Source organism: Priapulus caudatus, unplaced genomic scaffold, assembly GCF_000485595.1.
Source record: "Priapulus caudatus unplaced genomic scaffold, Priapulus_caudatus-5.0.1 Scaffold189, whole genome shotgun sequence".
NCBI lineage: Eukaryota > Metazoa > Priapulida > Priapulimorpha > Priapulimorphida > Priapulidae > Priapulus > Priapulus caudatus.
In genome coordinates, this window is record NW_014577250.1 from 20,628 (window position 1) to 34,776 (window position 14,149).

General features: G+C 43.4%; 1 protein-coding gene and 1 long non-coding RNA gene across 3 annotated transcripts in view; one reads left to right on the plus strand and one right to left on the minus strand.

The window, feature by feature from the left end:
• The window catches only part of LOC106806997 (intraflagellar transport protein 80 homolog), a 17,144-nt gene that overhangs the window by 977 nt on the left and 2,018 nt on the right, over positions 1–14,149 (minus strand). For both annotated transcript variants that reach the window (XM_014809195.1, XM_014809194.1), the window contains exons 2-18: positions 12,671–12,947; positions 12,221–12,338; positions 11,823–12,002; positions 11,405–11,514; positions 10,235–10,324; positions 9,581–9,718; positions 8,885–9,009; positions 8,401–8,574; positions 7,889–7,960; positions 5,574–5,737; positions 5,063–5,124; positions 4,688–4,823; positions 4,082–4,229; positions 3,608–3,779; positions 3,123–3,212; positions 1,684–1,856; positions 1,384–1,507 (exon numbers count right to left, since the gene is read on the minus strand). In XM_014809195.1, coding sequence (XP_014664681.1) covers positions 1,384–1,507; positions 1,684–1,856; positions 3,123–3,212; positions 3,608–3,779; positions 4,082–4,229; positions 4,688–4,823; positions 5,063–5,124; positions 5,574–5,737; positions 7,889–7,960; positions 8,401–8,574; positions 8,885–9,009; positions 9,581–9,718; positions 10,235–10,324; positions 11,405–11,514; positions 11,823–12,002; positions 12,221–12,338; positions 12,671–12,817 — 2,223 coding nt within the window. In that variant the 5' untranslated portion in view covers positions 12,818–12,947. The remainder of the gene's footprint in view (positions 1–1,383; positions 1,508–1,683; positions 1,857–3,122; positions 3,213–3,607; positions 3,780–4,081; positions 4,230–4,687; positions 4,824–5,062; positions 5,125–5,573; positions 5,738–7,888; positions 7,961–8,400; positions 8,575–8,884; positions 9,010–9,580; positions 9,719–10,234; positions 10,325–11,404; positions 11,515–11,822; positions 12,003–12,220; positions 12,339–12,670; positions 12,948–14,149) is intronic.
• LOC106807000 overlaps positions 10,990–14,149 on the plus strand; it is a 24,184-nt gene continuing 21,024 nt past the window's right edge. Inside the window, exon 1 of the long non-coding RNA XR_001393609.1 lies at positions 10,990–11,095. This is a non-coding gene — a long non-coding RNA (uncharacterized LOC106807000). The remainder of the gene's footprint in view (positions 11,096–14,149) is intronic.

The following is a 14,149-nucleotide window of genomic DNA, read 5'->3' on the forward strand; positions in this document are numbered from 1 at the left end:
GTGGGGGGAGGGCAGTGTTGATAAGTAACAGAATGCGTTGGGCTGTCATGCTAGGCACCTTCGCAGGGACACCCGGGGCTGTTACGCTCAAGACAAGAGGCTTCTTTTTACTTTTATTCTCGCGCAAGCTTGATTTGAGAGATGCACATGTGTGAGGTTTCCAGGAACCGTGAGGCAACGAAACAATGCGGTTCACATGACGTGACACTTTCACTGTCACGTCATCTGACAATTTTGGCCTGCGTGACAAATGGAGTCGAGAGAGTAAAAGAAAACTTGACAGAAGTGAGTGACAGAAGTTGACAGAGTTGACAGAAGTTGATAGAGTTGACAGAAGTTGACAGAGTTAACAGAAGCGAGTGAAAGCGTGTGAGAAGAACACCACAAACGATTGAGTTCGTGGCCACTAGGCAGCGCCACCAGATCATATTCAGAAGATTAGGGTAGCGCAGTCAAGATAGCACGAGAAGAAGTTTGAGTGTCGGGTGCAGGGGAATGTAGGCCAAGAGAATTAGGGGGAGACCAACGCCTTCCCTAACCCTGGAGAACCAGCACCGCACGTTCATTGCCATTTGTGAGTAGCGAGTTATGGTATTCTGTGGAGGACTTTCGGGTGACTCCAATGGCCGATCTGATTTGTCATAATCACACGTTCTGTGTACTGCTTGTGAGTGCACGTGTATTATGGGAGAGGGCTGCGTCTGTATCCAGATAACGGGGAGACGACGCCATGCATACTGCAAAAACCTCAACGCCAACTGCTGTGTTTAATAAACTGCGGTCTCTTTTCCCTGCTTCCCTTATCTCATGTTATTTCGTTTTGCGTCGTGTGTGGGTGTCTACGTGCTGGCTGCTTGAGCACTTAAGCTCTTCCATTCTGGTGCGTTTATCTGGGCCTGTCACTCTAAGCCTTAGCGGTGCTCCACTCCAAGGAGACCCGTATCATGGAAAACCCTCATGGAACGAGCCTGCTCTCAGACACAATGTGAAGAGAGGACCACGACGAACACAGCTAATATGATATAAATTTAGTTGTGGTGGGGGTAGGGTGGGGGAATGCTACGATATCAATTGAAAATGCTCACAATTCATCGTAATTCATTCTTCGTATTTCAATTCATCACAATTCATGCTTCACAGTAAACATTCAAGTTCGATTCAGTTGCCACACAGCAATATGACTGAGAGACTGTATATGTATATAAAGGCTTCTACCTTTCGAACAAATGCAGAACTTTTGACAGACATTTCTGTTTAGGGCAACCAGCTGTGATACATCATTTTCAGCAAATACAGACATACCACGTGTGTGAACATCCTTGTATACATATATAGAACGTACATTTGATTAAGCGATCAGATAGGTCTAATGAAAATACGTACCCCCTCAGCATACTGCTGAAACCGCTTATTTGTCTCAGACTTGTTGAACTTCACCAGATATCTCTGTCTAAAGCCAAGTACTGTGTCAACGTGAGTCTTGTGTTTCAGAGCCAGCTCGAGCGCCCTGTAATGTGAGGAAGAGGTCATACATGCTGCAACCTTGCTTGCAAAAACACTTCACCCAAAAAATGTGTGCGATTTTCTGCCTCGAATCTACACGACTATACTACGTGTGCTGCTGTTCATAAAACCGAAATTCCCACTCCTCAACCACACGACGGAAACTGGGCTGTGTCTCACCGGTCCCAGCTGTAGAGATTGATGTGCATCATGATCGCTCTGAACACCAGCCCTCCCTGCAGCAGTATGCCCTCAGCATCCTGCGGGCTGCCACCGAACAGCGCCATCTCCGCATTCCTCGCCTCCTTGCTCGGCAGCTCCTTAATGTACTGGATGTAGTTCACCTTGTCAGCCTGTAAGTACATGGAGGGTTTACCACCGAAGTTCTCTATGTACTAATGTACTAGTGTTAGCATTAACGTACTAATGTACAGTACTATGTCAGGGTTCATAGTAGTAAGACACATGTTGAAATAATGACTTATAAGACCCTTTCTGGAGGCCAAAATAAGACTTTTTTACGCGATTTCTGATAGATCACCGACTATTAAAGTACACTAATAATATTTATATACACAATTGCACAGCCGTTTCGCCGGAATTCAACACAGAAAATGTTGAAAAATGGTCCTTTGGCAAAAAATAAGGACTATTAAGTACTTTTCTAAGATTTCACAAAAAAATAAGTACTAATAAGGGCCCTTATTTTATTTTTGGCCAAATAAGTACTTATAAGACTTTGGAAGACCCGCTACGAACCCTGTATGTACTTAATGTACTAGATGTAGATTACCGTGTCAGCCTGTAAATATGCTGAGGGTTCACCACTGAAGTTCCCTATGTACTAATGTACTAGTGTTTGCATTAACGTACTAATGTACAGTACTATGTACTTAATGTTCTAGATGTAGATTACCGTACCAGACTGTAAATATGCAGAGGGTTCACCACTGAAGTTCCCTATGTACTAATGGCATGATGCGTACAGAATGAACCGAATATGTACATCATATGCGCGCTGCGTAGCTGGTGGATAGACAGCAAGAGACTCGGAATATAGCACTTAAGTGCCGCCAAATAACCATAATGTTGATGTTACGCCTGGATCGGTTTAATTGCTGCCTCAAGATTTTCACAAACATACATCTCCATCATGGTCAAGAAGGTTTAGATGTATTTTATCTCTATTTATTGGTGTATTAATACACCTGGCTGTGATTTAACAACAATTTTAATTTTTAAAGGTGTAATAGTATAGGAAAAGTATCAAGATTATCACACCTATTATTAATTCAGCCAATTACTCAATGACGTTGAACGACTTCATAATAAACCATTCAAAACAAGAACTGCATTGCTGATGCACCAAGTATTGTCCTTATAAGACTTATATCTTATAAGGATATAAGTCCTTATATGAAAAACTGCAGTGCTCAACAACACACTTATGCCATCTAGAGGGACTATTTGTAAAATTTTGGTGCTGCCGTGACTTGTGGCAAGGTTGACCAACGAATGTCTTTATGACATTCAGGAGGGTAATCAGAAATTCTGTTACGACCTGATCATGAGTGGGGGGGTTGATCAAGAATTTCTTTATGAGACGTAAGAATGCTTACCTCATCAATTGCAGCATAAGCAACCTCTGCAGTCGCCAACTCCTTCGCATATGCAGCCATTGCTGCGAGCGACGCCCATAGAAATGTCTCCTGTAATGTGAACACAGTGACTATTAAAATTACACGCGGCTAACACCTACGTAATATAATACAGACTGGTTTACACTGATTGACAAACCAGTAAATCTCCAGTGGTACATAATATCACGAGTTAATAATGACAAATGTGTCATTATATCAATCCCTGATAATATTGGGCTGTCGTTTGAATAAAACAGCACGTCTTATTACACGACAAGATTGAACAAAATATCGGGGCACTTGATGAAACAGCTCAATTAAAAAAATTTTTAACAATAATAATATGCCAAGTTTCAATATTTTGGTGTGGTATTTCATGAAGCCACCGACTGCACAACCAGAGTACATGCAGATCGGTCTACACAGCCGCTCTACGACGGATATGCGGCGACATTGACTCGTACCTTGACGAAGCGGCAGAGTCTGACAGCCTCGTCCCAGTGGGCGCTGGACACGTAGCCATGCAGGATTGCCGGGTACGGAGTGATTCCCGTCGTCACTAGCGAACCATCGACGCGCCTCAACGTGACGTGGTTGCCCAGGAAACTGATGATGAACGGGTTCTTGCCAAACTCGCTGCGAAATTAAGCGATGTTAGACATGACACACATGAACAAAAGCGAGCAAAAACGAACAGATAAGCAAGAAAGAACGAAAATAGACCACAATTCGACACATTGTAGCAGACAGTGTCGAAGCTTTTATTATTAATTAATTATTAATTATTATTATTAATGTCGAGTTTAATCGAGTTAAGTCGAAGTTAATTATTAATCATTATTATTTATTATTAGTTAATTATTATTATTTATTTTAGTTAAATAAATAAATAATTAATTATTAGTAAAATTATTTAGTGTGTAGTCGTGAATACGCACCTCGAGTCCTTCTCCGTTATAGTTTTTGGTAGGAGAGCCTGGTCGACAAAGGCGGTATTAGGGTATACCCAGACTGTAAACCTGCCATCCTGCAGGGCAGCCAGCATGTTGGTATCATCGTTCCACGACATCGACTGTATCATCACAGCTGCACCAAGAAAAGAAGAGGTCTCACAGGAATTATTCATTAGATATTACATCCGTGAGTATTGTATTGCCAGAGCAATGAATTTTTCTTTGTGTCATAGTTTATGCGGCTATACCCACAAAACGTTTTTATTAAATATGTACGAAACTCAAAGCAGGCCATTTAGTACTATGCCTAGATTCACGATTTTATAAGTCAAGACAAACGCATTAATACCTAGCTTCAAAATTTTATGAGTGGTGCCTAAGGTTTGAACAGCATTACCTAGCTTCAAAATTTTATGAGTGGTGCCTATAAGGTTTGAACAGCATTATCTAGCTACATTACCTTAGGGGTGGTGCCAAATGGTCGGACAGCATTTCCTAGCTTCATGACCTTAAGAGTGGTGCGAATTTCTCTTACAGCATTACCCAGTTTCATGATTTTATGATTAGTGCAAAATGCTATAAAAACACTACCTAGCTTCATGACTTTATGAGCGGTGCCAAATGTTCTCACGGTCGCCAGATAGAGGTCCCGATTCTTGTCTATTAGGGCTAACCGTCGCTCAGACATAGGTCCATGCTGGTCCAGTGCCAACTCCACTACCTCCATCTGCACAGTTATACAACACAAACATGTCAAGAACACATCATGGGCACACGTCTGCATATCAGACTAACTAATACTGTTCTAATGCCACAGGGAAAGGCAAGTCGAAATATAAATACATAATTCCGTCAATACATATAACTGTATAAGTGCGAGTTAAATTTCAACTTTTAATTGGAACAATGGTTGGATAACAGAGCTTAGTCCGTATTGTAATTGCAGCAAAGTACACATATACAAACCTTGTGAGCAAGTGGCTTATCAGAGAGTGCTTTCCCACTGTGTGCTTCGAATAGATACACCACTGTTGAAGAAATGAAATAAAAACTGTTAGAAACATCTAAAATACTCAATCAGCTTAATCGCATGTAACCATGAATGCCGTCTTACTTGATGATGACATGCATGGCTCCATGATTTGAAAGCATGCACACGTGCATGCAACACATACAAATACAGTCAAACCTGTGTTGTGCCTGACATTTTACATTTTCATTACGTGGCAGTTATATACAGTGAAAACCACTTCTATAGAACAGACACCTGTCTATCCAGTACATTTTTGGGGGTTTCCTTGAGTAATTATTGTGTACAGGTTTGACTGTATATAAACATGCATAACAATTGTCACTTTCATAAATTTCATTGGAAACATGTCGTGCAAGAATATGGTGAATGGTACTCTGCTCTTTACAAAGAAAAGGGGAAGCCACGATCGGTAGCCATTGTGTTTCTACTTTTGGTGTAGCTCACGTTTCTCGTCTGCCTTGTCTCGGACGGCAACCGTGTCGTTGCTGAGGGAGACAGTCTGTAGATTCAGCACATTTGCTCTCAGTCCCACGTACTTTGGTGATGACAGGAACCGCCCTTCGTACGAGTATAGCGATATTCCAATGCTATCCACGAGCAGGAAGTGCCTGAAAGTCGACATTCGTGAATGAAATGTCGATCTGTCCCTAAAAAACTTCTTACTTGCTTTATTACTAGTTGTCTAACCCCGAGTGATAGGTGTTGGCAGTTTATACAGGTAAATATTTAACATAAGTTGCCCACGCAGTTAGTCATGATGGATGCAAAACGAAAGAGTTTAATAATTATACCACCAATAAAAACACAAGTATTATGAATGGATATCTAATTATTCCAGTGAGCATATAGGTGTTTCATCTGGTATATGATATCAAACGTACACAGTGTGCACAGAGCATTATGTACATAAAGGGGTCAAAATATTTGCGTGGTAAACAGTTTTGATACTGATAACGTACGACATACATATATCTGTGTACACGTGTAAACGATATACCCTAGTAAGTCTACGCCGGCAGCAACAGGTGTTCTACCATACGATGCTTGCTTTTTGTAGCATGCACACTGTATATACTCAAACGAGCCACACTTCCTTTTATGAAAGGAAATATATATGCCTGCTTGCCTGAGGCAAACCAGTGCATCGACAGGATATTCATTTAAATTCAGCCTGAGTGTGAAGCTAGACGTTCACTTCCTTTGCTACATAGGTGTGCAGAACTTACATCCTCTTATCCCAACATGCATGAATAGATCATTAAGCTACTGGAAACGTCTACAGAAAACGGCAGAGAGCAACCGAGTCGATAAGGTAAGCTTATATTATTACATCATAACAACGAGACTGATCCAAATGTTCACCAAGTTAATGTTTCCTATGTTTTGTTAAGTTAAAGATGACGTCCCACCAATTTTTTGCTAGTAAACATGAAATCAGATAAAAATGTATTACTTTAGGACGAGGGAAAATTCTATGTTTAAACTTCGTCCGTGCTTATTATATATATATATATGTATAGTGTGAGAGAGAGAGACAGAAGAGAGAGAGAGAAGAGAGCGAGAAAGAGAGAGAGATTGAGAGAGAGGGGGATAGAGAGAGAGAGAGAGAAGAGAGAGAGAGAGAGCGAGAGAGAGAGACGGATAGAGATATGAATTGCCATGACCCATTAAGAACCAAGCTTGCTATCTGCCACAGTCACACTGCCAGCATTCCGCGACACACCGGGGCAATGGCAGCAGAGGCAGGAGGAGATGAAGCCACGAAACCGGCCGACCTAACGAGTCGATTCTGCACAGCCTGCACAAACGCAGACGTCGACACGGCGCGGCAGCTCATCGCCGACGGCGCCGACGTCAACGTGCGCGGCGAGCACGGGCAGCGCCCCCTGGTGATCGCCGTCGAACACAACAGCCTCGCGCTCGTGCAGCTGCTCGTCGAGAGCGGCGCGGCGGTCGACGTCGCCACGGCGAGCAGCGGCAGTCCGTCCCGTCGCAACTCGCCTGCGAGCGGCGGCTTCGCGTCCATCGCCGAGCACCTCCTCGGCGAGCGGCGCCGCCGTCGACCGCCGCGACGACGCCGGCGCCACCCCGCTGCACGCCGCCGCGGGCCGAGTCGCCAGTCGTGCAGCTGCTGCTGCGGCGCTCGGCCGACGCGGACGCGGTCGCCGGCGGCAACGACGTGACCGCGCTGCACGCGGCGTGCGCGGCGGGTCACGTCGAGGTCGCGCACCTGCTGCTCGCTCACGGCGCCGCCGTCGACCGCGCCGACACCGGCGGCGCCACCCCGCTGCACGCCGCCGCCGCTGCGGGAGGTCGCGAGGTCGTGGACGTGCTGCTGCAACATGGCGCCGACCCGGGTCGCTTTGACGCGCGCGGCGAGACGCCGCTGCATATCGCGCGAGACGCGGACGTCGCACGCGCGCTCCTCGAGCGCGGCGCAAAGGTGGACGCGGCGGCGGCGGGCGGGCGCACCCCGCTCCACGCGGCGGTGCGGCGCGGCGACGCGGCGACGACAGACGCCCTGCTGCAGCACGGAGCCGATGCGAACGTGGTTGCCAGCGGCGACGGCACGCCGCTGCACGTCGCGTACGCTGCCGGGCGGCCGGACGTCGTCGCCGCGCTCCTGAAGCACATGTTCCGCGGCGGCGCGGCGCGACTCAGCCGCAACTCGTCCGTGTGAGCGCCGTCGCGGAGAGAGGCTGAGTGTTTGAGAGGCTGAGACTGATCGGTTGAGCGTCTGCGCGCAGGTTTTTACTTACTTCTCGGCTTGGACTATCAGCGAAACGCTCTGCTTGAGATCGAAGATCATGGGCGTATTCCAGTTCTTCGAGCTGCAACGATGACAATGCTATTATTACTACTGTCATATCTAAATATTATCTAGCCGTTATAAAGCTTGGCAAAATGTATCGGACGAGTCCAACTTGCTGTTGGCTATATGCTTAAAATAATAACATTGATTAGTAACTATTAATAAACTCCATTATCTATGTATATTTAACAACGACTAGCATTTTGCAATGAGACTCGGACATTTTAACCAAACATGCAGAATTTTATTAGCCGAGTAGGACTTTTCACACCAGGTACCGCAAATTCCAATGACTTTAAGAAACACTAGGCTTTTAGTACGTGCACTCGACAACTTCAGGGAAAAACATCGTCCAAAGGTGTGAATGCACGCCAACAATCTGCGTGAAAAACTCCTCTTTGCGGGTTCGTTCGCGTGATCACCGCACTGTTCGATCACCGCACTGCATCGTTCACTCACCTGTACACGTAACACTGAGACGTCGTCGCGACGACGAGGTGGTTGAAGGCCATCGACAGCTTCACGATGCGATCCCTGAAGTCGAGCTTCTCGCGCGAGTCATCGGTGACGTTGCGCACGAGGATCGTCTTCCTCGTGGCAACGACCAACTCAAACTGCTTCCATTCAACCCTCCTGAAATGCAAGCAAATTGTAAAATGTGAAGGTATTAGAGGTATAAAAGCTATAATTAGCTATTATAAAAGCTATAATTACTGTAAAACCTGATGGTTACAAGAACATCACGACAGTGAAGTTGATCGCTAATCCTTGGGAATAGTGGCAATTGGAAATAAACCATCTAATGAAGGGCTGGCCAGTTGACAACACCTAGGAGTCGACTACAAAGATACACATTGTATTACACAGCGTTTTGCACGAGAAATTGTATTTTTTCATTGATTCCAGAAACTGTACGCTACTTCTACATAAAGTGGATGCACACCTTTCAATAATATGTGCAAATATGACGTGTCCATTTCCGCATGCCCCAACCATCTGTGTACCATCGACTGACCATGCGATGTTGAATATACTGCCAGTAGCAGGTTTCTCTAGTGCATGTGACCACTGTAACAACAAACATAAAAAACATGCCCAAAATCTGATAAATAATATTGATAAAATTAACTGTAAAACAATAAAAAAAACACTGTATACCCAGCGGTTTTATCCTAAACATTCTTTCGACATCTTCTGTGTACATTAAAACCCACTGTAGAGTATTAGTGTTTGTCTTTCAGAAATTAAAAAAAAATTATAACGAATGAAACCTTTCATAAATATTGTCACAATAGCACCTACAATCTGTAATCATTTACTCTAAATGAGAAATCATTAACTTTGATAAATAAACTGCACTTCTCTTGCACTAGGCAATCAAGCCTGTAGCTTGAGCACATTCCTAGGTATGGGGTGAAATTTCACGAGTAAATATCGCAAAATAATGAGGGAAACTCACAAGAAATGCACTACATGTAGGAAATGATTAAACTGAACAGATAATGTAGCCCATTATTATTCAATACATTTTCTTTACGGTTATTTACATTAATTAATCCTATTAGTTTATTCTGGATCACACAACTATCCCACTTCTATGCCTTCCCCCGAGTGTAAAGCCGAACAATGTTCTACGTACTCCTGCCTTGTCGCAGAGCCGCAGTGTGCTGAACGATCCAACAGCAAACAGCTCGCCATCTGGTGTCCAAGCCAGCGATGTCACAGGATACTCACTCGTGGAGCTAGAGTACAGCTGTCTGCCATAGCTATCCCAAACCTACAAGAATCAGGAGGCATTACACGCATCCACAGCTATGTTAATAACAAAAACTAACCATGCAGATATTCCTGTCAATACCCTGCATGCATTATCACGAACAGTGACAGCTTAATGCGTTTAAAACTAACGTTGCCAATTACATCAGGGTTAGAATTATGTGGAAACTGATATAGAATCTGAAATCTGATGTCCACTTCTCATATTATGTGACACCTCATCCCCACTGATGTCCACATCTCCTATTATCTCATATATAGTTTTGAGGCAGGGTTTAATTATGATGTGATTGAACTCCTGCAGATGCGCCAACTAATTAGTCTCAGTACGAGAAGTTTTAACTAATACCATCTTCTGGCAGAGATCTGAAATCTATATAACCAGGCTCACACAGTATGCACTGCCACATGTACATTCACCCAATTAAAGTATTGAGACAGGATACAGAAGATAACCAACGAATACCGACGTGATCTATTTCTGTACATAAAAATAAAAGTACTGATTTCATATTACCCTGTATCTGCAGTCCTCGCCCCCAGAAAGTATCAGGTTGTTGACGGCATTCCAATCAGCCTTTAATATGATTCCATCATGTGCTTTCCACTAAAACAACAGGACACGAAGCCAACATGAAAGTCAATCCAAGCACTATGTGAATCAATATTAGTTACAATTACTTAAATCTCACACCTACAGTCACATGATTTTCTTTGATCATTTGTCTCCAAACAAGTGCCGCAGAGCAACAGCGCTCAACTGACGTGTACTGTAGCCAGGTATTCTTCTGATAAACTCACTGGCAACCGAATCAAGTGTGCCCTCCCGCCACCACGTTCGCGCTCAGAGCATTATACTAGAACACTAAAACAGATCAATAAAGAATCATATAGCCCCTTGCTATAACCGGTAAACAGTAATCAAAGATACAGCTGTGTAACTTTAATGACTTATTCAGATATGCGTCGAGCGCGCGCGTAGGGGTGGTGGGAATGGGGTTAGGGAGTGGAGGAGAGGAGGGTGAGGAGGAGCAGGGGAGGCGGTGGATGGCTCTAATATGCCACACAACGCAGTTCACATCTTGTAAACAAGCAAAAATTCCGTTTTACCCCTCCGCTGACGGTCAAAAGGTTATCAACACTACTCATTCGCACCGTCAGCGAATACATCTCATGTTTCAGTATTCACTAAAAGTGAAAAAATGTAGGCTCAGCGCTGAAACAAAAAAGTTTTGCACTCCGTCTGTTAGACCATTCCTGAAAAATTCTATACTGACCTTGTCGCCCCACTTCCCTTGACCGTGACCTCACACCTTCGCGCTGGGTGATGGGTTTCCCTCCCATCCACATATACATCGAACATTAAGAGAGTCGAGCTGTTGAATTGTCCGCCAATTCGTATTCCTCCATATACCTAATTAAGAGGAAATGTCCCTTCATTGACACCGCTTGAACCTTTGACCCTACCCCCAAATCGCCCATGGCTCGAGTCATTTCACGATCCCCCACATCCGAAATCAATACGTAGTCGATGGTTAAGATGGCACAACTGTGACGCACGACCAACGGACGCACAGAACATCTCGATTCTACAAGCTGCATCTGACTTCATCAGCTGAGCTAACACAGGAAATACAAAAAGAAGAAGATTAAGGTATGACGCATATAAATACGTGAAATACTGCACCTGTAAGGGTTTTGCATTCCCAGCCTGCAATGACTTTATGATCAGGTTTTTTCCATTTGTATACAGTACGTTGTTATCTGGACCCCATGCCACTGAGTAAACAGGTGTACCTGCAAACATATGCATTGCAACACGTAATATTATGATGACAAAATTATTACATGAACACAAATTTCAGACACCAGCACGATACAAAATAGGCTTCTAAGTTCTGCAAAAATAGGTTAAAGTAAGAACTTACTAACTAGAATAACCTTTGATGTGAAATGTAATTCATCATCATGTACATTCAAAAACCACATAATCACGCATTTACATGAGGTTGTACTTGCACCAAATATTTAAGATACTATATAATTCGCTACATAATAAAATAGGATGTTAAATTTTATAGAATTACAACACATAAAATCCTCACTGTTTTGACTGAGGGTGGATCTCAACATGCCACTACGAGACCATATCTTGACCTGTCCATCTTCACCGACACTGACTAGTGCTGTGCCATCGTGGTTCCACCTTGCTGACAAAACAGCACCCCTGTGTGCTTCAACCTTCTTCTCTATTTTCCCAGTCCTTGACACCAAATAAAGCCTCCCTACCAAAGAATAAACTTATCACAAAAAATGTAAAAGACTTGCTTTTACTCCGCATTACATAGCAGTCGCTAGACTTATAGCCCTTATAAGTTTTTACAAATTAAAATAGATACATTTTTATTATAACATTATAAACCCTATTTTGTGGCTTTTTAAATTAATAACTATAGTACATGTATGAGTCTGCACCCATGTGTACAGAGAAGACAACACAAACCATCAGTTGCAGTTAGAGCAAAGAAGTCAGAAGCTGACGACTGCTGTTTTCCCATGACGGTCGTCCTGGGAAACCAGTGAATGTCTGTCGGAAACACCTCATTCGGAAGTTGAGTTATCTATATCAAAAAAGAAATATAAAGAACAAACTCAATGTTGATAATGCAGTAAGTATATGCTACACTGATTGATTTATATTACATACAACAATTTGCTACCTCGAATTCTATTCGAGTATATATACCCCCATATAGTTGGGTATATATACCAATTGTATTTAGTTACAAACTACATTTTCCACAAAATCCACATCCCATGTTTAACACACGGCTATCACAGTATCACTCACAACTACTATAACCTAGCTCACTGGTATTACCAAGCCCACTGCAGTACAGCAAAGTTACTTAACTATAGCTCCCGTTTGTGCTATAGTTTCAGCAGTACTTGCCTTTGTAGCTTCACTTGTAAAATTGTTCCAGCTGAGAATCACATGGTCGTCGCTAACAGAGTAGACTTCGTCTGCGGACGTCCAGGCGACGCAGCACGTAATGTCCTGATGCTTCGGCTCTTTCAGTAACGACGTTTTTAGTCGCATCGTTATCGCGGGCTTTCACAGGAGATTCGCTTTGTTCACTTCATTTAGCTGCGCATGACTGGCGTTGACTAAAACGGTGGCGTCGCGGCAGGATTTAGGTTCACTATCGAATCGGTACGAGGATGTGCAGCTGAAATACGGAGGTAATAGGTATTAGTTATACTTAGTAGTATGCGCTATAATGATATGTGCCAAACACTGACTGTACTGTACTGTCAATGGTACGATTGCAGTATAGCTCAGTACATAATCCCATCTGCATAATGTAACCCAACAGAGTACCCTATACTTTGTTGGGAATTCTGCACCTAAGTCTGTAGCATTGGGCACCGGTTAACTCGACCCACGCACTGATTCGGCATGCGGTGCTCGCTTTGCTAGAACCTCGAAACGCGCAAACACACCACAAAAAAATTACCACCTCACAGACCTTTTTGGCTAGGGGAAACATTGCACCTACAAATTTCTATAATCATCACAGGCACTTGGAACCTCTCAATAAAAATTAAAAAAAGGTAAATAAACACAAAATGTATTTACTACTAGTCTTAATGTTTCTCTACTCTATTTCGCTTATTATTGCTGATAATTACCTGTAAATGCCATCAAATGCTCATCTGCAACAGACAAGTACACCGCACGCACGCCCTGTGCACAAACAACATGAATAAGAGAGCAGGTAGGAAAGTGTGATCGCAAAATTTGCTCGACACTCGTTTCATTTCACACGATTACAAAACAAATACACAAACAATAGCCTCCATCTTGGTATCTATGTGTAGCTAAATGTTCACTTGTTAGAATTATAACTCTGTCCTTTGTTCTTACCTACTTCCGCCAGAGATATCTCGTGAAATCCTGCATGAAATGTTCTCTCCGTGAAAATGTAAAGCGGACGTATCATCCGAAAATCCCTAACAGCGCTACTCGATCTTTCGACAAATCACTGTAGTCGTGTGTGTGACGTCATGCCCGCGCGCATTATGCTTGGCTTGGCGGGCCTCGAAACGAAGCTCGGAGGCAAGCAGCACTGCAGCTCATCCCGGCATGCAATGCACCCCATTACTCATGTATAAATAGACATCTCGTCCTCTTTACATTTTCACAGAGAGAATATTTCCTGCAGGATTTCACGAGATATCTCTGGTGGTAGGTAAGAACAAAGGACAGAGTTATAATTCGAACAAGTGAACATTTAGCTCTATATCTGTATCACACTAATCACTATATTATCAAGAGCGGATAATACCTAGAGTGTACAACGGAAAAACGGGAAAATAGTGCTATTTCACGACTACATTATTCTACTTTGCCTGCGAGTCTAGAATAATT